A 24,701-nucleotide genomic window follows, 5' to 3' on the forward strand; every position below is an offset into this window, starting at 1 on the left:
AAGGGTATTGCCCCATGAGATATTTGGTTTCACAGTTCATTCCAGATGACACCTCTATTACTCCCACTAGAAGAACGATAGTCAATACAACAACAAATTCTCATCATTAATAGACTGAAATTGGACTGAATTAGAGTAATCACATTTAAATTTCTGTACCCATTGCAATTTTGAAGAATCCCAGAAAAGTAAAAGTCCTCCAGCAGTTCCATTTGCCATAACATGTGTCTGTTGAGCACTACAAACACTTCAAGAATCCTGTACATGGCCTGGTAAAATTTGCAACTATAATAATGCCCTTGTGAAGACATTCACAGATAGAAGCTGTCAAATAACTGTTCGCTTGTTAGGATCTCATGTGCCTGATGTTAGGGGCCTATTTTCCCACTGATAATAATTTTCTCTCAAACAGCTAGCCGAAGATGTGAAATGTGCATGACTATAGATTGGTGGGCTTTTTACCCACCGATATGCATCTTATTTTTTTCTTGCTGAAATGATGGGTGAGAGGAAGAAACTTGAGAAGATCTTTTCCCCTCTTTTGTCTTTTTTACAATATTTAAATTAATTAATTAATTAATTAAAACCAAGAATGGCAAAATCATTTTGACAAGGAAAACCTTCATATGTCCATTTAGCTGAATATGGCAAACTATGGCTATTTTGACAATACCACCAGCCTGATGCTATTTTGAGTAAAAAATCTATCCATATTTTTAAATAGTGGAGCCATTAAGTTTGATTCCTTATCAGTTTTTGGGTTCCTGGTGGAGAGGGTGGCGTCACTCGCCTCCTATCCCCGATATGGAAATCAATTTATAAGCTCCTCCTAGTATTCAGAGATGTTACTTCCTTTCACACGGGTAATGGAAGGACCCTCATGTTCTGGTCGGATGAATGGTGCGGCCCCTGCCCCCTCTCGGAGGACTTCCCGGGGTTCTCTAGGGTGGCTAGAGACATCTCTTGCTCAGTGGTTAGAGACATGGAGGAATCAGTCGTGGAGTCCCCCGTTTCATCGGGGACTAAATGATGAGGAAACTTCGCCTTTTTGCTCTCCTATCCAAACTCAGCAATATTATTATTCGGGAGCATGCAGTTGACAAATTGACTTGGAAGCCCAACATTAATGGCCGATTCACTGTTGCTTCTGCCTACTCTCATATCAGAAAGCAAGACTACAGTATGCATGAGCACAAGGCAAACATGGTTTGGAAGCTCTCAGCGCCAAGTAAAATCAAGTTCTTCGTGTGATTGGCCATCACCGTTCTTGTCCCCTCTGTGGTGTATGCGATGAGACAGTCCAACATGTTCTCTTACATTGTGGATTTTCTCGGCAAGTTTGGATGAAGATTTTTCAGAAGATTGTGCTCCAGATGGGGCTTCATCAGGCCCTGTTTGGAACCTATGAAATGGTTAGGGGGATCCACCTTCCTCTGTTGGGCAAGTTAATTTTTTTGGCATGTCTTGCGCATGTCCCTTGGTGCATATGGCTTGAGCGAAATAACTAGGGATTCAACTCCAAAATTAGCACCCCGGACATTATGGCTTCACATGTTGTGGGCCTTATCTCGAACTAGTTACATACTAGAAAGGAGTTTGTCGCTCTATTGCGTGTTTCCCTTCGGGAAAACTGGAGTTTGATCGCTCATATGACAAGCCTTTGCAAGACTTTGATTATGGCCATCTAGGATCCTCCCTCTTGTGACTACATCAAACTCAATTTTGATGGTAGTGCTATTGGTTGTCTTGGGCTGGCTAGAGCAGGTGGTGTTTTTAGAGGCAACAATGGAGACCCTATTCTTTCTTATGCTGGGCCGGTGGGCATTGCTGATTCAAATATTGCTGAAGTAAGTGTTCTTCTATTTGGCCTCCGAATATTCAAGGAATGTCTCCATGGCAAACTAATTATTGAAGGTGACTCAAAGACTGTCATCAGTTGGTGTTCAAAAGATAGCTCCCCCCCTTGGCGCCACTGGCCTATCATCAATTGTATTCCTGACATTGTATCATCTATTCATTGTAATTGGAATCTCATTCCTAGATTAGTCAACTCTTTTGCTAATAAATTGGCTAAATTTGGAACTTCCTAGTAATCTCTTATTGTTTGGGAAGACTTCCCCCCTTTGTAAATTGCTTTCTCGATCTTTTGTCTTAATAAAATTCAGCATCATTTAAAATAAAATAAAAAAAAAGTTTGATTCCTTATCTGTCCATGGAAACTGATCTAGGAGATTTTATTTGTCACAGGTTGTTTTTGTTCTGCTAAAGTCAAATGGGTTTCTATATGTTTATCATCTATTTCTAAAATGCTGCAGAAAATAAAACTGGTTATGATTTGTCTGATAGTTGGTTTTTATAATATTTTCCATTTCCATCTGTTGAATCTTTGTTGTGAACAAAGTGATTGGAATTTTCTCTGTTCTCAATTTTTTTTGAAACATACTTAATAGCAGCTAGTTTTGCAGTGAAGTAATAGCAAAATCTAATATTTTGGAATTTGACTTGATTATTTTGTACTATAATCTCATATTTGTCCACTTTAAACTATTTTGAAACACATCACATAAGTTTATTTTTTAGCCTATATTTTCTGAATTGTAATTTGTATCTATCACTTGCAGGAGAAAAGTGTTGTATTTGCTTTATCACAGGCTGCATATGGAACTTTTCTGGTCTTCTGCTATTGGGGTTATTTCCTGCTTTCTGAAAGGATTGAACATTCTCAACTTTTTCCATTCAGGTATGAAGATTTCAATTTGCCCTCATCAGTTTTACCATTTTATTGAGTTGGAAATATTATCTCCTGATTGCTAATTTTATTCTATCTTCAAAGGAAAAAAAGCTAATTTGTTACCTTTCGACTAAATTGCCAATTGATTCTGTTAGATAAAGGGCATGGGGCTTTTTATTTTAAATGTTGGAAATTTCATTGAAGGAAAAGACGATATATGATTACAACAAAAGCAACTAGCTTATCAATACCTCAAGAAAAAAAAAAAAAGCTAATCTGTTGTCTTTTAAATATTCTCATAGATTAAATAACACGGAACTTGATTTTTTTCTTTTACACTTTTCAACTCAGAGGCAAACTTGAGCACTTGATTGGTAATAAGCTCTGGATCTCCTAATTTCAGCACTTTTACACCCCCTTGTATGTTAGTCCTCTTTTATGACTCCTACACGTGGACAATTTTGGGTGGAAGCCTTTGATGCCATGTTAAAGTTGGGGCTAGATCTTTCTTATAATTAAAGTTTGCCCAAGTAATAAATATTACGTTTCTATAATTTTTAGGTCCATGTGGGACTATTCTTAACAAAACAAATTTTCAGTTATTTTATAATTTGATTTTTTTAATGATATCACATGATTTGACATATGTACCTTGTGAATGCTTCCTATTAACACAAAGATTTCATGTGGGATATTAGAGCTAGTAATATGACACGATAAATATGCGCATTGGTGTCTCAACATCCAATATATTGGATTAAAAATTACAAACATAATGGCGTATATAGAAGTCAACATGATATTGATCCACTTAATGGCTATATCATTAACAGTAGTTATGTGGAAGTCAACCCTCTTCTAGCATTGTAATTTGTTTTTAGGCCTTTTGGCCATTTAAAGAAAGCACTTTCTCCAAAAAAAAATAAAAATTTCTGTGCAATATGACTTTGTAAATAACACATAATCACTGTATAGGTGACAGTTCAGAGAATATATCAAATAGTTCTTTCCATCAACTTTTAAAGGAAGTTATGATGCCATTTTCCCAAGATAGTCTTTTAATAACCTGCTATTCTCTCTTGAATGCAGAATAGGGAATAGGATGGATTATGACAGGCAGCTTTCAGGGATGTGTATTCTTTTTACTGGTCAGTCCTTCTGGAAGTTGGCTCTTCAAGAAGGAGAGAAATTGGTTTTGGTTCTGTTGGATACGCCATATAACCAGGCTGTATATGGTCTTGTAGACAAATTAGGTAAGTGAACTTTTTTTTTCTTTGAAATGGTGAATTGGTTCTATTAATGGATAAATAAGATACAATTAAGGGAGGGAGACCTAGCCTTGAGATTACAAAGGAAAAAAGAGGTTCCAACAACTAGGAGTTGCTGTGATACCTCTTCTTTGGCAAGCTTGTCTGCATAACAATTTGCTGATCTTAGATTTTGTTTCCACAAAGAACTGATTTTGTTTTGTCAAACATTTTTCTTAAATCTTCAAGAAACTATTGCAATGAGCTGACACTTTCATAGAGCTACTTTGTACTACTAACTATATGGGTTACGGACAATTTAGCAAGCACGGGTGTTTCTCTCTCACATACTATTGAGAGCAACAGTTGTCCTATAGATACTGGTTGATTTTCTCGCATTCATAGTCTCGGATAGTTTGATTTTGATGGCTGTGTAGTGCTTTAGTTTTATTTTTCTGTTGAGTGGTTCTTTTGTAATTCCTTCTGTACTCTTAATGCAGCTTCAGTGAGACTATATTCTGGCTTGACATTGAGAGGTCTAAATTCTTGTTACTTGGGGTAACGATAGGAAATGCTAACATGGTTTCTTGGCATTTGTAGGCAGTTTGGTGGTGAGACTGGTATTTCTTCCTTTTGAAGAAAGCACGTATTGTACATTTGCAAGGTTTTCTTCAGGTTGGCTTCTAGTCTTCATTCTTAATTTTTTTTTAATATAAGAGGTCTTGCCAAATGTGTCTTTCTAGCTTTCTCGATATCCTCAAACAATGCTGAATGGTGGGCTTACTGATTATTAACAGCAGAAACTGCAACAGCATTGATCTCTAGTGCCTGAACATTTTTTCCATTAGATGAGTAAGGCAGGCATGTTATTACCTCTTTTGCACATTCACGTTTTTCAGTAGCCATTATGAGAGGATTTATTAGTGTCATCAGGACATTGATGAGAACTCCTCAACTAGTTTGAGAACAATAGGAGGAATGCAAATGCATTTCCTGTCACCGTGTGTTTCATCAAGTTTCCACCTGACATCGTTGTCATTTCTTACTTTTTTATTACAAATTTCTTACATTTCTCACTTTAATTTAAGGAATGAAGGATTGTCCAATTGCCAGTTATATGGGATGTTGCATCAGAATCAGTAATTTAATACACAAATAACATTACTAATAGTTGCAAGGTTCGCCACCGGAACTCGAACTTTTGCCATAGGCGGAACCAGTGTTAAAAGATTGTACTTGCAACTGAAATGGATATTAATTCATTTTTGGTGAATTCATGAAACTTCTTAAGTAGTTATGTTAAGATGGATTGGCAGGACACCAAACTCGACTCAACTTTGAATTTAGCATTAACTGTCACTCGAAAAAATCCTTTCTTTCCTTTTTTTTCTTGCAAATGAACTGTCAATATATTCTTAAATCAAAATGTCATCGTCATTAATGCAGTGAAGCAGAGAGCAAAGGACTGCTGTCATTGAAGTTGACTGAACTAGAACTAAACAGCCTTCGATTTCAATAAACACTTGAGGGTTGTCAATGTGTCAAAATCTGAAAAAGGCTGAATTTCAGAAATTAATGAATTTTGTTGAAGAATAGTGAAAATGATGGAAGTAATGAATATGGATTGACTATTCATTATTGAAATGGGCTTGTTATAATAATCTGAAAGAGGGATGAAAGCCTTCATTTGAATGAAAAATTGGATTGATATTGATATGCTCAATGTCTGAAAGCCCTAACTTCGGAAACAATCAATTTTTTTAGGAGAGGACTGAAATTGGAAGGAGAGTGGTCTAAATCACATAGAGAAGTCTGAAGTCTTCAATTGAAAGGAATTGTAGAAAAACAATCCCAATGAATGCAATGGATTGATCATTTCGAGGGAAACCTATCTCCTATTTGGTTTCTTCAAGGGAAATACCTCCCCTTATCATAGGTGATTTATAGTGTAGTTTCAAGACCTACTTGCATAGTGCAGCCAACTTGCTTAGTGCATCATCCTTTTTTATTTCCTGAAAAGTTTTTAAAATTACATTTTAGTCCTTTTAACAATATAAAGACACCCCTACCTCTTGCAATTTCAGAAACACCCCATCAATGGCCCTAGTGTTTATGAGGTATGATCTATTTTAGCCTGCTATACTCCCATACACATAACCGCTGGGTACTACTACCCTTATTTTTAAATCCTGTTCGAAAAGCTTCATCATCCAGATTCGGAACATGTTTTGCCACAGCTGCATGACTTGCCCATGGATTATGCTTCAAATGCTTGTGGACAACATTCTTGGCCACCCTTCGTTTGCTTGCCATCTTTCGAAGGGTCAGGGAAGGCTGCCTCCTCCTCCCTTCCCTTCTCTTTTGATTCTCCCCAAGCACATGCCTGGAGAGGAGTATTGACTTGTGAAAATAGAGTGAATATTGTCAAGTATATATATATATATATATATAGAGTTTTGAATATTTTCACATTACATGAGTAATGTTGTCATTTAACCAAAGTTTATTGATTCTGTTAACTCTCATCAGTCACAAGGCTGCATTTGGAAATATGCCATGTAGATGGTCATTCTTAGAAAGTTGCCTTTAAAGATAAAGCATATAGGGGGTGACTGGTATCATTAATAGTGAGGGATAAAGATGACTTGTTTTGATATGGTTTTGGCATGTTTAAAGGAACAGATGCTGCATCACTTAGTAGTTTTTTATCAATGTTGGCTGAAAGATTGACAATGAATTGGGTAAGAGCTGAAGTGGCATGTACGTAAGTAGTAAGGAAGACTTTTCCCAATATGGGAGAGATCACCTGGTGGTGATGTTCTAAAAGCTTAGTAGCTATTTTTGTCTGGCTAACCTAAAATTGCATGAGTACTGTTCAGCATTTGGCACTATATCTTTGAATGTTATATCAACTTTAAGTGGTTTAAATATTTGCTTATTTTGCAGGACAATCTCTTCAAAGAAAGACAAGGTTAGGATCTTCTTTGATAGAGGCCCTAAAGCTTGTTATCTTGATTGGTGAGTTTCCATTGAAGGTCTAATGGATATTGTCCCTATCTATTTCTTAATATTTGATGTTTCATCTCCTATATTAATAACTAAATAAATAATAATGACAAGTAATAAGAAAGTTGATGGACAACAGGTTTTCCCTTGGCCATCTGGTTGTTGTTTTGTAGACATTCTGTTTACTAGAATGTAGCTAAAAAGAAAAAAAAATGCAAGCATTAATCAAGCAAATGATTCTTTATGAAGCTTGTTAGAAAACAGTATAAGGGGCACTTTGGTTATTTTACATGATCTATATTTTCTAGTGAAGATACTATCTTAGTCAGTATGCTTAAGCGTCTCTATGGTCCAATTTTCATGTTATTTGGAGGTGTAGAGTGGGAGTTATAAGTAGTTAAGTGTATGAAGGTATATTTGTTATCGTACTCATGTTTCATTTAAGTGACTAAAAGGGTTAGAAATGGAGTTCTGATCCCCAACGACGTCTCTCCCTTTGCTCTCTTTTACAACAGCTTTCTCTCCTTTTCTCTATTTTCTTTCTCCTCTCAATCTTCTTTATTTGATCTTTTCACATGGTATCAGTATAGATCCTAACTACAAGCCCGTGTAGCTCCTCCTCTCCTTACATTGAACACAACAACTTCAAAAAGGGGATTTCGAGGTTTGACCTTGACTGGGTGTCAAAAGTTTGATTTTTTGAGTTTTTTCTCTGTTGATGGCTTCTACAACCTTTTTAAGCACTTCTATGCTTGATTAGAGCTCCAAGGGGGACTTTTGACTTGGGATTGTCTCATCTACTTGGTGCAAAGACCAGTGACTAGGTTAGGAGTTTAAATCATCATTTGATAGGTTGACAGCAGCCTGTTTTATGGTCTTTTTGGCAGTATAAAAGTAGAATCGGAAGGTTTTTATGGATGTTCTATATTATTGGGTGCATATATGTGTGATTGATCAAACCTAATTTTGTGAACTGGGGCTCACATAGTCTGCACAAGCATCTTGTGCCTATCAAGTCTATAGTTGATTTGTTTGGCTATTATTTGCACTTATGGCTGATTCTAGTGAAATAATCACCCCTTCTAGGGAATTTGGTGGTTCTGAGGGCAAGAATATGATCTTCATTACAACAGAGAGATCAAATGGACAAAATTACCTCAGCTGGTCCAAATCAATTTGTATATATTTCAAAGCCAAACGGAAATCAAATTTTTTAGGGATGATCCATCTATAATTTTACTGGTGATTGGGAAGCGAAGGATAGCCAAGTTATGACCTCATTACTCAGTAGTATTGATTTCAAATTAAGGAGTCAAACTATGAATTGTGAGATTGCCAAATAAATTTGGATGTCTCTAGAAACACTTTATGCATAGAAAAACAACTTGTCTCAATTTTATGAGTTATACACTAAGTTTAGTCTTCAGCGAGGTGAAAGATTCGTTGTAGATTACGACATTGAATTGCTAGGCATTCTGCAAAAAATAAGCATCTTTCATCCCTTTACTGTTGATGAAAGGGAACTTCAGAAGCAACAGAGGCAGCTACAAGCTGCTAAGTTTTGGATAGACTTGGACCAGATTTTGATGCATTTAGAGCACATTTACTTACCTCAGATGATGTCCCATCACTATCTATGGCCTTTAACAGAGTCATTCATGCTGAGACAACCATAACATCCTGAGAGAGTCAAGAGGCTAACGGTGCTGACGCATATGCTCTTAACACTCTTGAGTCATTTAAAGTCTACTAGAGCTTGTGATGGAAATATTAGGGGTAGAGGCAGAGTAGTTCTGGTAGAGGGTGAGGCTGAGGTGATGGTAAAAATGAAAGGAAGTGTATTCATTGTGGTTGCTCGAATCATTACTCAGATAAGTGTTGGAGTAAATTTGGTAAGCATGCTTGGACGAATTCCTTGGTTCATGAAATCACTGAGGCCTCTACTGGATCTATTATAGGTATTCTACCAAGTACACTTGATGAATTACAACAACTTGCCCAATTTATTGCTCAGTTGGCCACTTCATCCATGTCCTTAGCATTTGTATCTCAGCTTACACTTCGTATTGCTACTCTTGCTAGTTTAGGTACGTCAGCCTCACACATACCTGGGTCATTAACTCAGGAGCCTTCACTCATGTCAGGTATGTCTTCCTTGTTTAGTGACTTGAAGAAATCTTTTGTTTTGAAACATGTCACTGTCACTGATGGATCGATGTCTTCAATTTAGGGAGTGGGCAATATTGTTCCATCTACATTCTTGTGCCCTCAATCTGTGTTGTTTGTCCCTAAATCCCTGTTTAATTTGTTGTCAGTAAGTCAACTGACAAAATCTATGATTGTTTAGTATTTTTTATCCGTCTCATTGTATGTTTCAGGATCTCATGACGAGGAGGATGATTGGTTCCGTGCATGAGAGAGGTGAACTATATCACATGAAAGGCCATGCACAACCTCCGTTACATGCCCTTCATCCTACATTCTCGCCCTTCAGTGGCACCTATAGTTAGGACATCTTTCCCCAACAAAGTTGGTTCCTTTATTTCCTGATTTTCCTTCAAGTCTGTCATTTCCATGTAACTCCTGTCAATTGGGCAAGCATCATTGGACTACGTTCCCATTAAGCCAAACAAAGAGTAATAGTTTGTTTGAGGTTGTTCATTCAGATGTATGGGGACCTTGTCCCATCTCTAGTATCTTTGGTTATAAATATTTTATTTCGTTCATTGATAACTTTAGTCGTACTACCTAGATGCGCGTCTCCTACGGGAGAAATCAAAAGTGTTTGATGTATATCAAAATTTTTATAATGAAATCAAAATCCAATTTGATGCTTCTTTTTGTCTTCTTCTTTGTATTGACAATGGATTGGAGTTTATAAATAAAAAAAATGATCTTTTTATTTAGAATCATGGCATCATTCATCAGTCATCCCTTTGTATTTACTCCACCACAAAATGGAGTAGCTGAAAGTAAGAATCGTCATCTCTTAGCATGCACGATTCTTATCCATGTGAATGTTCTCAAGTCATATTGGGGTGATGCAGTACTCACTATTTGTTTCCTTATCAATTGGATGCCCTCTTCAGGTCTTGGGGGGTAAAGTTCCCATCCAGGTTTTGATTATGTATGCTACTTTGTCCCCTCTTATCTCCTCGTGTTTTTGGGTGTGTTTGTTTTGCCCATGTTTTTAGTTCTTCTACAGATAAACTGTTTCCTCATGCAATCAAATGTGTATTTCTTGGGCATTCTCGGATACAAAAGGGATACAAATGTTTTGGTCCCTCCACTAGAAAAACATTTGTTTGCTTTTGTGACATTTTGAAGATGTTCCTTTATTCTCTTTAGCTACTACGGATTTTATTCCGCCTTTCATAGGTCCAGGAATTGTTGGTTCTGTTCTTGAGGAGGATGTTCATAGTTCATCACTAGCTACTTTTGTAGAAAAACCCTTACAACTATATCAACGGACACATGCCACTCAACATCGAGCACAAGCATGTTCCAAATTTTTTTTCGCTTGTAGATCTTGAGCTAATTGATTTACATCTCCCCATTGCTCTTCGAAAAGGTGTCCGTGAGTCTACTCGATATCCATTGTCCAATTATGTGTCTTTTGATTCTTGGTCTAACTAGTACTAAAAGTTTGCTTTGTTTTTGTCTTTCTGTGTCGTTTCTTAAACTGAGCCATAGGGCATGGCTTGATAAGTTCAGCGCAGTAGTCATATCCTTTGGATTTCTCGGAGTCATTGTGATCACTCTCTCTTTGTCATGAAGCTGCCATCTAGGATTGTGGTACTCCTAGTATATATGTATGATATTATTTTATCAGGGAGTGATATAAAGGGTATTGAGGAGGTAAAGGAACACCTTGCTAAACATTTTCAAACCAAAGATTTGGGGTCTTTAAAATATTTATTTGGAATTGAAGTTGCTAAAAGCAAGCTGAGCTTGTATTGACACAAATGATATATGTCACAAATATGTCAGAGTATGGCATCTATGGAAGTTGGTCATGATCTTCTTGATGAAAGTAGTGATGAACTCAAGGACAAAACATTGTATTGCAGAGTAGTGGGGAAATTGACCTATGTCATAAAAAACAAAACAGTTACCCATCCTGATATATCTTTTTTGTCAATGAGGTCAGCCAATTCATGGAATGTTCACACAAGGTACATTTAGAGACTTCATAAAGAATATTAAGGTATTTAAAAGGGTTAAGGGTTTGTTCTTTAAACCTCATGGTAACCTGAAGATAAAAGCCTTTTCAGATGCAGGTTATGCTGGATTTAAACTTGATAGAAAATCTACCATTGGTTATTCGTGTTCGTAGGAGGAAATTTGATAAGTTGGAAGAGCAAGAAGCAGAACGTTGTGCTCCGTTCTAGAGTAGAAGCTGAGTATAGAGCTATGACTCATACAATCAATAAGTTGATGTTGGTGAGATCACTGCTGGCCGTAGCACGGGGAACTTGAAAGAGGCTATTCCTCTCTCTCGGTACAGCTCATTTAAGGGGGGCAGGCAGAGGTTGCCCTAGAGAGGGCGACGAGAAAGGGTACCTTTGTGGGCGGATAGGTGGTTCGATAGTTGAATCTACAGATAGTTGAATCTATAACCACGTATTGTGATAATCAAACAACTATTCATTGTGGGAAATCCAGTATTGCATGAGAGAACAAAACATATAAAAGTTGATTTTTATTTTATTAAAGATGCGGTGATGAGGAAGGAAGCTGTTACCCTATATCCAGTCTGCTGATTAAGTCGGTAGTATGTTTACTAAGGCTTTGGGTAAATGTGAATTTGGGGTTTTTTGTAACAAGCTGGGGCCTATGGACACCTATGCTCTAGCTTGAGGGGGAGTGTTAGAAAACATAAAAGAGGCAGTTTGGTCATTTGACATGATCTGTATTTTCCAGTGAGGGTACTATCTTATTCAGTATGCTTAAGTGTCCTTATGGCCCAATTCCCATGTAATTTGAAGGTGTATAGTGGGAGTTATAAGTAGTTAAGTGTATGAGCGTAATTTGTCATTGTACTCATGTTTCACTTAAGTGAATAAGAGGCGCTGGGGATCGAGTGTTGATCCCCAACGAGAGCTCTCCCTTTGCTCTCTTTTGCTGCTGCTTTCTCTCCTTTCTTTCCCCTCTCAATCTTCTTTATGTCATCTTTTCACAACGCTTGTGTTATTGCAAAAGAATAAGAAGTGGCACCTGCATGGATATTTAAGGTAAATTCATAAAAAAATGGGGAAAGCTGATGAAAACAACTCATGCAATTTCTTGGCAGATTTGCTCTTCAGTAGCTTGTCTTCTAAACTGACTGAACAATTCAATCTGAAACCAAAGTTATTCCTCCAAACATATTCTAAAGCTTCCACTGTGATGGATTTTCCTGCCACTAATGAAAGGTTGTTTCCCTAAAAGTTGGAACTTCTTACCATGGTGGTACTTGAACACAAGACCTAACACTAGAAACAACACCACCCCTCCAATCCACAACACAGCATGATATATAACATATGATGATATTATCTGGTTATTTTTGTACTCTAGATATTGGTTTGTTGAAATAGGTAGGAAAAATAGTCTGTTTGATTGATGCCTTTTTTTTAACATTAAGCAGCCATAATTTTTTTGTGGTGAATATCTCATGAATGAATTTTTTTTCTTGTCTGCATATATTGCAGGTCTTGTAGTTGCAGCATTTGGTCCCAGCTACTCTTATTGTCTTATTAGACTACTTTATGGAGGGAAATGGAGTGATGGGGAAGCTCCTAATGTTCTCCGTTATTATTGTCTTTATGTAATTGTTTTGGCTATGAATGGTTTGTAGTCTTTTTTGGCTTTTCATTTGAATAGTTAAATCCACTTAATCGTGTTTATTTTCTACAATCTGGGGAGTTCTCTTTTATTGTCTTTTTGTTTTTTAGTTGCACTTGCTTGTTCATTATTAAAGAACATCTCTGTTAATTCTCTTTGATACATCAGGGACGTCTGAAGCATTTTTGCATGCAGCTGCAAATGAGAAAGAGCTCAAATTGGCAAATATTTTCTTGCTTGTGTCCTCAGCAATTTATATAATACTAAATGTTTCACTCATTCGATCTGCTGGAGCTGTTGGACTAATTGCTGCTAATTCATTGAGTATCCTCTCTCTCTCTGTCTTTCTTTTTCTTTATTTAGACAACTATATGTATTTTTATGTGGCCAAGATGAACCTCAGAATTTCTAAGGATAATATATGTATAACTGATTGTGAGAATATCTTATCAAGGGTATTTTAGTCATTTCACTTCAGCATATATGATTTATATTTCTATGTTATCTTGTTCTACATGTTTTATTATGTTAGTGGTTTAAGTTTCATGTATTTTGGATATGTAGTATGGGGGATAGGAGTTAAGTGGTTAAGTGTATAAAAGGGTGTTTTAGTCGTTGTCCAAACACTTTAATTAAAAGAGAAGGGGGTCGAGCTCGACCACCAACGTGACTCAAATCTGAGCCTCTTTTCTTCCATCTCTTCTTTCTCATTCTCTCTTCTCTTTAATCTTCAATTTTCACATGGTATCCGAGCAATAGATCGCATTTGGGAGGCCTTATTCCTCATCAGCATACTCAACTGAAGGGGGCGACTTTCTAGAAGAGGGGTTTTCAAATCTCTTCCTTGACTGGTTTGTAAAAACTCCCATTTTTTTCATTCTTTCTCTGACATTACCCTAGGGTTAATAGTCCTACTACCTATAGAGCAGTTCTGAAGAGTTTAATTGCTCTACGGGGGTTTATTAGGCTGAATCAACCTCTTCCTTGAGATGTGCACCAACTTTCCCTTAACTGGTGCTTGCATCACCTTTTTCTAGGCTGATGTCAGCTCTAATTAGGCTGTGTTTTGGATCAATTTTGCTTAAAATTGCATTGATTGTTGCTGATTGAGGTATTCTTGACGTGCACATATTAAAATTGTTACTGATTGAGGTATTCTTGAAGTGCGCATATTAAGATTGTAACCCTAACCCTAATTTTGAAGTGGGGCCGACATACTTGGTCCATGCATTGGACGTTGAGAAGTTTAATTTAAGTTGAATTGGGTGTTGTTGTGCTGGTATGGTTGATTCAAGGGAAGCGTATACTCCATCTAGAGATATTACTAGTTCTGATGGGAAAGTCACTATTGTTATTGCTTCAGAAAGGTTGTTTGGATCCAATTATGTTAACTGGGCCAAATCCATCAAAAAGTATTTGAAAGCCAACAACAAGATTAAAAATATTGGAGATGACCCTCCGCTTCCTACAAATGATGATTGGGAAGCAGAGGATAGTCAAGTTATGACATGGATTGTTAACAGGATCGATTCTACATTGAGGAAACAGGTGATGAATTGTGAAACTGCAAAGGCAATGCGGGTGATTGGAATCACTATATGCACAAGACAGTAACCTATCTCACGTGTATGAACTGTGTACAAGCTTATTTGGTCTTAAGAGGGGTCACAAATCTGTTACCGAATACTATAGTACTTTTTGGGAATTTGACAGGAAATCAATATATATCATTCTTTTACTATAGATGAGTGTGAATTAAGGAAACAACAAAATCAGCTGCTGGTTGCTAAATTCTTTGATGGGATTAAGGCCCAAGTATTTGCGTAAGAAGATGTGCCTACACTGTCCATCAATTTTAACATGATTCTGCAAGTCAAGACCAGTTGTCTCCAAAGGGGATAAATGGGTTAAAATAGTGGAAGCGACTACACTTAATACTTTTGGTTCTAAAGGCTGTACTAGTGGTTGCAGAGGTCACGTGGAGATAATTCTGGTTGAGGTTGAGGCCAAGATGATGGTAGGTCTGAGAGGAAGTCTAGTCATTGTGGAAGAACAAATCATTTCTCGGGTAGGTGCTAGATTAAATTGTTACACCTGGGGCTCCAAATGAGATCCACCGATTACTTTAGCAATTGTACTAGATTGTGCAATGTATTGGCTCAACTTTAGTTGCATCCTCTTCAACATTTGTAGTTCACGCTTCGACTCCTACCGCCACTCTGGCTAGCTCAACTATGTCTGCTCTTCATGTGTGCCCGTTGTCTACCTGGGTCTTTGACTAAGGGGCTACCACTCATATGTTAAGTATGTTGCCTTTGTCTTCTGATGTCAAAGAGTCTTTAACTGTAAAGCATGTTAATCTAGCTTATGGGTCTGTCCTTCTATCCAAGGAGTTGGTATTGTCACTCCATCTTTCTTATCTCAATCTGCGTTACTTGTTCCTAAATTTTCTTTGAACTTGTTGTATGTTAGTAAATTAACCAAGTCCATAAAATGTTCTTTGACCTTCTATCTTACTCATTGTATTTCAGGATCTTTCAAGGAAGAAGATAAATGCTTCGGCTTGTGAGAGAGGCGAATTGTATTATTTGGAGAGCTACTTGCCAGATAATACTCTACATGCATTACACTCTGCAGTCTCGTTACAGTGGCATTTGCTATTAGGTCATTTGTTGTTGGCTAAACTGGTTCAATTCTTTCCTGAATTTCCTTCCTATCTTTCTTTCTAGTGCAAGTTGCATCCACTAGGGAAGTATCACAGAAGTTTGTTTCCAATTTCATATCACAAGGCTAGTCAATTTTTCGATGCTGTCCACTCCAATGTTTGGGTCCTTGTCTTGTAACTAGTTTGTTTGGTTATAAGCTCTTCATTTCCTTCATTGATGATTTTAGTAGATGTACTTGGATCTATCTTCTTCTAGAGAAGTCTGAATTTCAACTTTTTTTTACAATAAAATAAAGAACTAGTTTGCCGCTTTTATTCACATTTTGCGTACAAATAATGAACTTGAGGTTTATGAACCGAAATTTTGATTTTTTTTTTTTTGTCGAAGTCAAGGAATTATTCATGAGACATCGTGTGTGTTCACTCCTTAACAAAATGGAGTTGCCGAACACAAAAACCATCATTTGTTAGAAGTGGCTCGTACATTGATGCTTCATATGAATGTTCCTAAGCCATATTGGGGTGATGCCATATTGCTTCTTATCTTATAACAGGATGTCCTCGTTTGTTCTTGAGGGTAAAATTCTTATCTAGGTCTTGTTTCCCTCTGTTCCATTGTTTTTGTATCTCTTTGTGTGTTTGGTTATGTGTGTTTTGCTCATGTCTTTAGCCCATCCAGAAATAAATTGTTTCCCCGTGCTGTCCAGTGTGTCTTCTTAAGGTATTTTCGAACTCAAAAGTGTTACAAGTTTTTTTAGGATACCCCCTTGTGTCATCTCCTTCAGATGTTGCATTGTCTTCTTCTCCTGGTATTGGATCAGTTTTTCCTCCCTTTGTTGATGTTTGTTTTGGACTTCCATCGAGTGAAATTGTTGAGAAACCATTGTAGGTATGTCATCGGCGGAAGGTGCCCTCTTCTTAGCCTATAGCCTCCTCTCTTATGCCAGGCATGACCTTGATTCATCCAAGGATCCTGAGGTAGGTGACCTACACCTTCCTATTGCTCTTTGGAAGAGTGTCAGAAAAGGTACTTGTTATCCGTTGTCTCATTTTGTTTCCTTTAGTTCCTTGCCTGACAGATACAAAAAGTTTGTATTGTCTTTTTTTTCTTGCACTATTCCTTCTTTTGTGCTGAATGCTCATTCTTCTCCATAGTGGAAGCAAGTTATGGATATTGAAATGGAACTGTTAGATAGAGGACACGAGTTTCTTTTTCTTCTGAAAGTGATGAGCTAATTAAGCAAAAAAGAATAAACAATGAAACAAACAATCAAAGGTGCATTCCCTTTACAACAGACCATTGGAGGGAAGCACTTTGCTTAGCAAGAGAATCAGCTAAAGAATTAGCTGATCTTGTACATGAGTTCAAAAACAAGTAAATAGAGGAAATGTTCATAACATCATGATAGGCTGCCCAATGAAGCCTGTTGGAAGATAAGATCAAGCCCAAACGACCAAGGAAGACCCACATATGTAAGATTATTATAAGATAGGCCACATGACCAAGGAAGACCCACAAGATGGGCCCAAACCCATAAGAAGTAGGACCCACAATGATTACCAAGAGTTGGCATCCTTATCACATCAGTTAGAAGATCAAGAAGGACTCACAAAAGTATCTTTATCTTAGGGTCACGACCAAGAAGAGTTTTAGTTTAAGTTATATTTGTCTTTTATCACTATTGAGTTACCTAATTATGTTAGGACTTACCTTAAGTGTTAGAGTTTGGGTGTAATTGGGACACGGGTAGTTTTATTGTAATTAGACTCTACTACTTTCCTCTATTATAAATAGAGGTTCACGTACTCTGATTACAACAAGTTATTGATGTCAATGAAGTATTTCACTTTTCTATAAATTCAACATGGTATTAGAGCAGGTTCTGTGAGTTGACTTGGTCAACTCACGGAGGTAATGTGATCCTTTTCTCTAAACCCTAAACCCTAGGTCCAGGTTCATAGTTATTTTTTTTTCAGTCCCTACACCCGTAGTTTTTGTTGCGATTTTCACCTCTATATGTACTTTTTCATATTGCAAGTTATATATTGACGGAAAGATATTTGAGTCTACTTTCCAAAGAAGAACGATTTACAACAAGTTATTGATGTCAATGAAGTATTTCACTTTTCTATAAATTCAACATGGTATTAGAGCAGGTTCTGTGAGTTGACTTGGTCAACTCACGGAGGTAATGTGATCCTTTTCTCTAAACCCTAAACCCTAGGTCTAGGTTCATAGTTATTTTTTTTTTCAGTCCCTACACCCGTAGTTTTTGTTGCGATTTTCACCTCTATACGTACTTTTTCATATTGCAAGTTATATATTGACGGAAAGATATTTGAGTCTACTTTCCAAAGAAGAACGATTTGTTCCAATCGGAGTTATCGACAGAGAGATCGATATTTCAATGAGCCAAGGTTAGTTTGCAAAAAAGTTCGAGCAACAACAACAATCTTCAGATTCTGAGGTATTTTTTGCTATCAAGAACTAGACTTTATATGAAGAAATATATATCAAAAGAAAGATCTGTAAGTCTATTCTTTTACCTATTCAACCAATTTTTTATCTGAGTTATCTACAAAGAGAAATCGATATTTGAAGCAAGAAAGGTCAGATTGAAAAAGAGGTTCGAGCGGTAGCAGAAAACATCAATTTTCGAGGTATTTTATGCTATCAAGAAAGAGACTTTATATGGAGAATTATATATCAAACGAAAGATAAGTAAGTCTATCTTCTTACCTATTCAACCAATTCTTGGTATGATTTTTTTATAAGGAGATATTGATCTTGGAAGAGTCAATGGTCGTTCTGGAAAAACAGGAGAAACAGAACTTAGTTCAGTCAGATGACAGAGACCGAAAACTATCAGATTATTTATCTTATGATAATTATATTTAATGAAGTTAATTCATACTTGGATGAAAGGTATTTACGTCTAGTTTCAGAAGGAAAAAATTTCCTGTCAATCTGATCTATATTGAAAGATATATTCGAATTGGAAGAATCAAAGGTCATGCTGGTATCATGTTGTATTGAATAATCCGAATTTATGCCGATTGTTTTGCGTCACTGTTTGAGTTGATATATTAGGAAAATATTTCACTTCTCCCTGGTTTTAGGGCTTATTTACAAATCTCTGTTATTTGGGATTATTGCTACTTCTATGATATTTGGTTCAAGCTGGGATCACTGCCATTACCTCCCAGCTTGAGGGGTGAAGTAGAAGAAGAACAAGAAAGAGGTATTTTATTCCTTATGTTGTGGATAAGTTTATGTGACCAAAATATTCAAGAAAGGGGGAGCACAAAAGATGAAGCTTGTGCATCAAAGAAGAAATTTTTATATCGGATTATTTCATGGGTTCTTTGACAAAGTTTACTATTCGGTTCGTGTTATATTCAGTTGCAGCTGTTATGTCTTTTTGGGGACATTATTATTGAATAAGAAGTGGCCTCATGTCATCATTTATTTTACCCCGTAAAAAAGATGAAAATTATTTGTGGTTGGAAGTCCATGACGGAGGAACTTATGATTACATCTATGTTATCCCCCCCCCCCCCCCCTGTAATGACTTTTATGTCTCCTACCACTTGAGAGTCGTTGTCCTGTGGAGGGACACGGTGGTGGACACTTCAGAGCAATGCCGATAGACACACTACCGATAGCAGTGGAGTGTGCCCTACATCCAGCATTAAAACTGGAGTATGAAGCAATGGCTTACCGGCTAGGAGTGATTTTTACTCTCACTTATAATGCCGTAGGGCCTCATGGAAGGACGCAACAACGTGAGGGGGAATGTTGGAAGATGAAGTCATATTGGAAGATGTGCCATTTTATACATCATTTGCAGCAAGCTGGGAGTTCATGTTGTTCTCTCACCCTCAGCTTGAGGGGGAGTGTTGGAAGATAAGATCAAGCCCAAACGACCAAGGAAGGCCCACATATGTAAGATTATTATAAGATGGGCCCAAGCCCATAAGAAGTAGGACCCACAATGATTACCAAGAGCTGGCATCCTTATCACATCAGTTGGAAGATCAAGAAAGACTCACAAAAGTATCTTTATCTTAGGGTCATGACCAAGAAGAGTTTTAGTTTAAGTTATATTTGTCTTTTATCACTATTGAGTTACCTAATTATGTTAGGACTTACCTAAAGTGTTAGAGTTTGGGTGTAATTGGGACACGGGTAGTTTTATTGTAATTGGACTCTACTACCTTCCTCTATTATAAATAGAGGTTCATGTACTCTGATTACAGCAAGTTATTGATGTCAATGAAGTATTTCATTTTTCCATAAATTCAACAAAGCCAAGGTGGCTTAGAAAAGAACTAGGAACACCAGGTGATCATCACTTTGGAGTCATTTTTAGGGGTCGGTTAGGTGATCATGGAAAATGATAAGGCCCTAGAGGAGTGTTAGGAATTAGACACCCTAATTCCAAACTAACAAGAACAATAATAATAAACGTTGAAGAAAGAAAAAACAAGCACAAGAACAAACAAGATTTGTATAGTTTCGCCTCAAGGTGAGACTACGTCCTGTCTTCCGCCACTGCAGTAATCCATTATGAAGTTGAAATAGTTTAGAGAGAAATCGCACACACTTATAGGTGGTTTTTCTCTAACCTCTCTCAGCCGCAACTGGTGATGCTCTTCGGATGATGAATCTTCGGGTGATAAAACCCTAACAACGGCGCTCCCAAATTTAGATAGAAAATTAGGGCAACCGGATTACAAATATGAAATCCCCAAACTACCCTTAATGAAACAGTAGTCATGAGCTCAATTGAGGTAGAGTTCGAAATCTCATTGGCCACTAGTAAGAAATGAGAGTGGTGCCTTTAGAATTCTGAATGAGTCCACCAAAACCATCTGGTCGAGGGTTGGCAAGAGCATTGCCATCAAAATTGAGTTTGAGGGTGCCAGTGGGCGGAGGCTTCGAATCATGCATATCAAGGCTGCAGGAAGGGACGGACATCTGAGTAATGGCTTGCCAGTTGCTGCGAAGAGGAATCTCGCCAAGGCGTTCCTAGAGTGCATCCAAGTAGAGACTTGACCAATAATGTCGTTGCAAATTTACAAGTGATCTATGGTTGTTCCTTTCTCTCCACAAGCCCCAAATAATGTGAGCAAGACAAGCCGAAAGGAGGATTTTTCCCAATTGCTGGAGGGGAGGACCTCGAGAATCAGTTGAGAGGCACCAAGCAACAATGGCAGCATGATGCTTCCCAGTATCCATAGACCAGCCAGACATGTGAAGATGAGCTGAGGCAACTGAAAACTTGCCACTATTGGTGTGCCTCTGAACTGGCCTATTATCAAGATGACTCCGGATTTTAGTAGAGCTGAGGTCATCAAGGAGGGTACAAATGTCACACGCTTCAACATCATTCAAACCGTGCTAGAGATGAAGGCTTCAATTGGCACCGAGGCCCCCACAAATCAGCAATGGAGGCTGATGGGTGGCGGCTAAAGGCTAGCAAGGTAGGGTGGGAATCTTTGGGGGGTCTAGTTCCTCTCCACCAGTAGTTCCAAAATCTGACATGGCAGCCATTCCTGACATAGAATTTCACAACAACCGCAAAGGTGGGGAGCAAAAGAAATGAGCACCAGAGAGGAGTTTGAGAAGCAGACAACCAATAGTCCACCAGCTCGCTTCCCAATATAGCTTAGCTGCAACAATGGGCCTCCAAATGGACTTTGGGGAGGTGCTGAATTTCCATATCTATTTAAGGAGGCCGAGTTCATACTTTTGATGAGTCAGATTTCCAAGCCTCCAAAAAATTTCAGCTCACGGCCTTTTTCCAATTTAAAAGGTGGTATTTAATGCCATTGTCAGCTCCCCCACAAGAAGCGTCTCTTGATGCTTTTAATATGTTGGTAGTTGGACTCCAGGCAGGGGAGGAGTGGCAGTTTGAAAATGTTCGAATTGAGGAGGACAAGGTGGCCTATTTTTTATAGGAGCCTTCCTTGCCAAGTGGTAAGCCGATGATCCATCTTCTTGATCATGGGAACAAACTTTTGTGAGGGCAGTTGTCAAAGAGGGAGAGTCTCAGGTAAGTGGCGAGAAGTGTAGTAAGGGAGCAACCCAATGTAGGCTGCCTTGAATTGGAGCTCCTTAACGTTGATGTGGTAGCCCATGAAAGTGGTTTTATGGCAATTGACTTTTTGACCCAATATGACCTCAAATAGATTGAGGGTCTTGATCCTGTTGATTTGATCCAGAGTGCCATCACCAAACCAAAGAGTGTCATTAGCATATTGGAGGATGGGGATGTCGAATTCCTGTCGGCCAGCCACCGAAGAGAGCCATCCTTTGTCGAATAAACTAGAGGAAAGGTATTAAGCAATGAAGTTGAAGAAGAAAAGAGAGAGAGGATCTCCCTAATGGATGCCACGGGTGACAGTAAAATAGCCGCATATTGTTCCGTTGAGGAGGATGGAGTATGAGGTTGAGGACTACACTTCATCCAAAATTGCCAACACTCCTCAAATCTCATATGATCAAGAATTTCATCCAGAAGTTTCCATTCGACCTTATCAAATACTTTTTCAAGATCAAGTTTCATGAAGATGCTTCCCTAAGTTCTTAAAGTGGTCAATAATCTCATGAGTAGTAATAGTGGGCGGAGTCAAGGATGGAATGGCCCTTAATAAAAGCACTCTGGCCCCGATGAATGACTATCGAGAGGGAAGCTTTGAGCCTATGAGCAAGGATTCGAGCGAGGATCGAATCTCTAAAGGGCTAGAGACAAGGTTGATGGGTCTTGAAATCATTGGATGTTCCACAACGGCCTTTTTGTGGATAAGGGCAATGAAGGAGGCTCCCATGGCACGATAATTGATTCCTTTGTGGTAGAATCTTTGAACCATGCAATGGATGTCATCTTTGAGGATTGGTCAACGTCTTCTATAAAATTCTTTGTTGTACCCATCCGGACCAGGTGCTGGGTCATTCAGCATACCCAGGACAACAACTTTGATTTCTGTAGTGGAGAAAGGAAGCTCAAGGAGAGGCAACACATGAAGAGATTTTGGAGAGACGAATATGCTGGATTTTGTGCTGGAGAAGACATTCTTCAGTGTAAAAGGTTGCCAAAAAAGCTAATAAGAGTGTTGGTAATAGAGACTCTATCCAAAATTACTTCATAATTGATGCATAATGAAGTAATTCGGTTTCCTCTATCTGGTTGAAGCAACGACACGGAAGAACTTAGTGTTTCTGTTGCCTTCAGCCATCCAATTGAAGCGGTCACATTGCTTTCATTGAATGCACTCACAATGGGAGATAGACTGAAATTTGGTGTGGAGAGATAGATATTGAGGGAGAATTCAGAGTGGGAGAAAGACCTTTGTTCTTCGGCCTCATCAAGGCAAGTGATCTGGGATAAGAGAGACTTTTTCATCATTGGCAGCAGCACAACAGGCCGAAGACCAGGCTTTGAGATTGCCTTTCAACGCCTTGAGCTTTTGAGGAAGCTTCCACCCAATGGAACCAGTAATGCAAATGTTGGACCACCACTTAAAGAGAAGATTGTCCAAATCCTTCTCCAAAAGCCACGAATTTCGAAGTAGAAGGGTTTGGCTCCCCATCTACCGGCTTTGTTATAAAGTTGGATAGGCCAATGATCAGAACCGACACGATTAAGAACTCGATTGGTGGCATTCCTATATAATCTTAACCAATCATCATTTGCTAAAAAGCGGTTAAGCTTGGAAAGAATAGGTTGAGTCTGCCCGTTGGACTAGGTGAATGCTTGCCAGAGGTGTTGATTTTGTCGAGCTCACCACTACCAATGAAGTCAGCAAAGCTCTCATTGAGGAGGTAATACGGATGCTAAAGGTGATTTCTCGTTGCAGAATTGAATAGCATTGAAGTCGTCGGCAAACAACAAAGGGTGGCTCCATTGCTGAGTGAAGAGAAGAAGCTTATCTCAAAATGATTGCTGGTCCCGGTATCTCGTAGCACTGTAGACTCCCACCAAACCAGATGTTTACTAAGTTACAGTAACAAGGATTGAGAGCAATGGCAATTATGTCGCTTTTGTCGAGTATGCACCAGCTTTTGTCGCGTTGATTGGCAGAGGAGATACGAGCGTCATTTTGATCTGATGCATCATTGGCCTGAGCGCGGGGATGGTTAGCGATATGGATGAAAAAAGGGTGGCGGCTTTGTAGGCTCGCGACACCTTGCGAAGGGTGGAAGGGGTGGTCTTCTCTAGCGGGTTGAGTTGGTGATTGTCAATGAGATTAGGCGAGAAGGTGGTGATAGGGAAACAACTTGAAATGTGATGGTTTGAATTTGAATTTGATGGAAAGAGGGGAGAGGTGGACAAGTCTCTAGTCTCTATATCTGAGTCACGGCTGGGATGTGAGCTGGAGTTGACTTCGGCAGTGCCATGACGATCGGCTGAACTCGATGTCTCCCATTGCAGGGAGTCAGAAGCCTCGGCTGAGTTCCATTCAAGACTGAAGTTCTCAAATGTAACTTTGATCCAAAAGAAGATATTGTAGGCTACAATCTTGAGAAGCCTATGTCAAGCAAGTTGATTAGGAGCTATGAAGACTCTTGCATAATCAAGCCTGGCCATATGAACCATGATGTCATCTTGTTTTATCATTTTGCCAAATACTTTTTGCAATGTTAACGATTGCTAGGCCAAGCTAGAGTTCATCCAAAATCCCTCAAATGCAAATCCATTTTCCAAATGAGGGGTCCGCAGAGATTGGAGTCCACTCCCTGGTTTTGCTGATATTTCACTCAAGATTAGGGCATGGGGGCTACAATTGCTAACATATCAGCCATTGAGGTTAAGTGGACCTGCCAATCTTGGTGTCCCAAGTAAGAATGCATGGGAGAAAACTGAAGTTCAAGTTGTGTAGCAAACTAGCTTGCAATGGAGGAGCCATGAACCATTTTGCTAATGGTAGTGACGATCAGGGAGAAAGCTAGCCATTTTCGTCCATCAATTAGGGATTGGGCGGGTAGGGTGAAGGTGAGGTGGTTAACAGGTGCTTTGGTATGCTCAAGGTCTTGATTTTGGAAGTCGTTGGAGTGAGTGGGAGTGGAGTTGATTGAAGGGTTGTTGCAGATTTGGTGTTGGGTTCCTAAATGGGGAAGGCTAACATGGTTTCATGGTTTGGATATGTTTCAGAGATATGAGAGGAGAAAGGATTTAAAGGCAATACCGGAAGGTGCTATTTGAAGCCTAAGGATGTTGAT

General features: G+C 38.5%; 1 protein-coding gene across 5 annotated transcripts in view; it reads left to right on the forward strand.

The window, feature by feature from the left end:
* LOC137959168 (uncharacterized) overlaps positions 1 to 24,701 on the forward strand; it is a 50,942-nt gene that overhangs the window by 16,691 nt on the left and 9,550 nt on the right. For all 5 annotated transcript variants that reach the window (XM_068806508.1, XM_068806507.1, XM_068806510.1 and 2 more), the window contains 6 exons: positions 2,622 to 2,740; positions 3,821 to 3,984; positions 4,579 to 4,653; positions 6,925 to 6,996; positions 12,678 to 12,815; positions 12,979 to 13,134. In XM_068806508.1, the coding sequence (XP_068662609.1) occupies positions 2,622 to 2,740; positions 3,821 to 3,984; positions 4,579 to 4,653; positions 6,925 to 6,996; positions 12,678 to 12,815; positions 12,979 to 13,134 (724 nt within the window). The remainder of the gene's footprint in view (positions 1 to 2,621; positions 2,741 to 3,820; positions 3,985 to 4,578; positions 4,654 to 6,924; positions 6,997 to 12,677; positions 12,816 to 12,978; positions 13,135 to 24,701) is intronic.

This window comes from Aristolochia californica, unplaced genomic scaffold, assembly GCF_029961685.1.
Source record: "Aristolochia californica isolate CCGP_79_NKW_82.1479 unplaced genomic scaffold, dmAriCali1.0.hap1 SCAF_3, whole genome shotgun sequence".
Classification (NCBI taxonomy): Eukaryota; Viridiplantae; Streptophyta; class Magnoliopsida; order Piperales; family Aristolochiaceae; genus Aristolochia; species Aristolochia californica.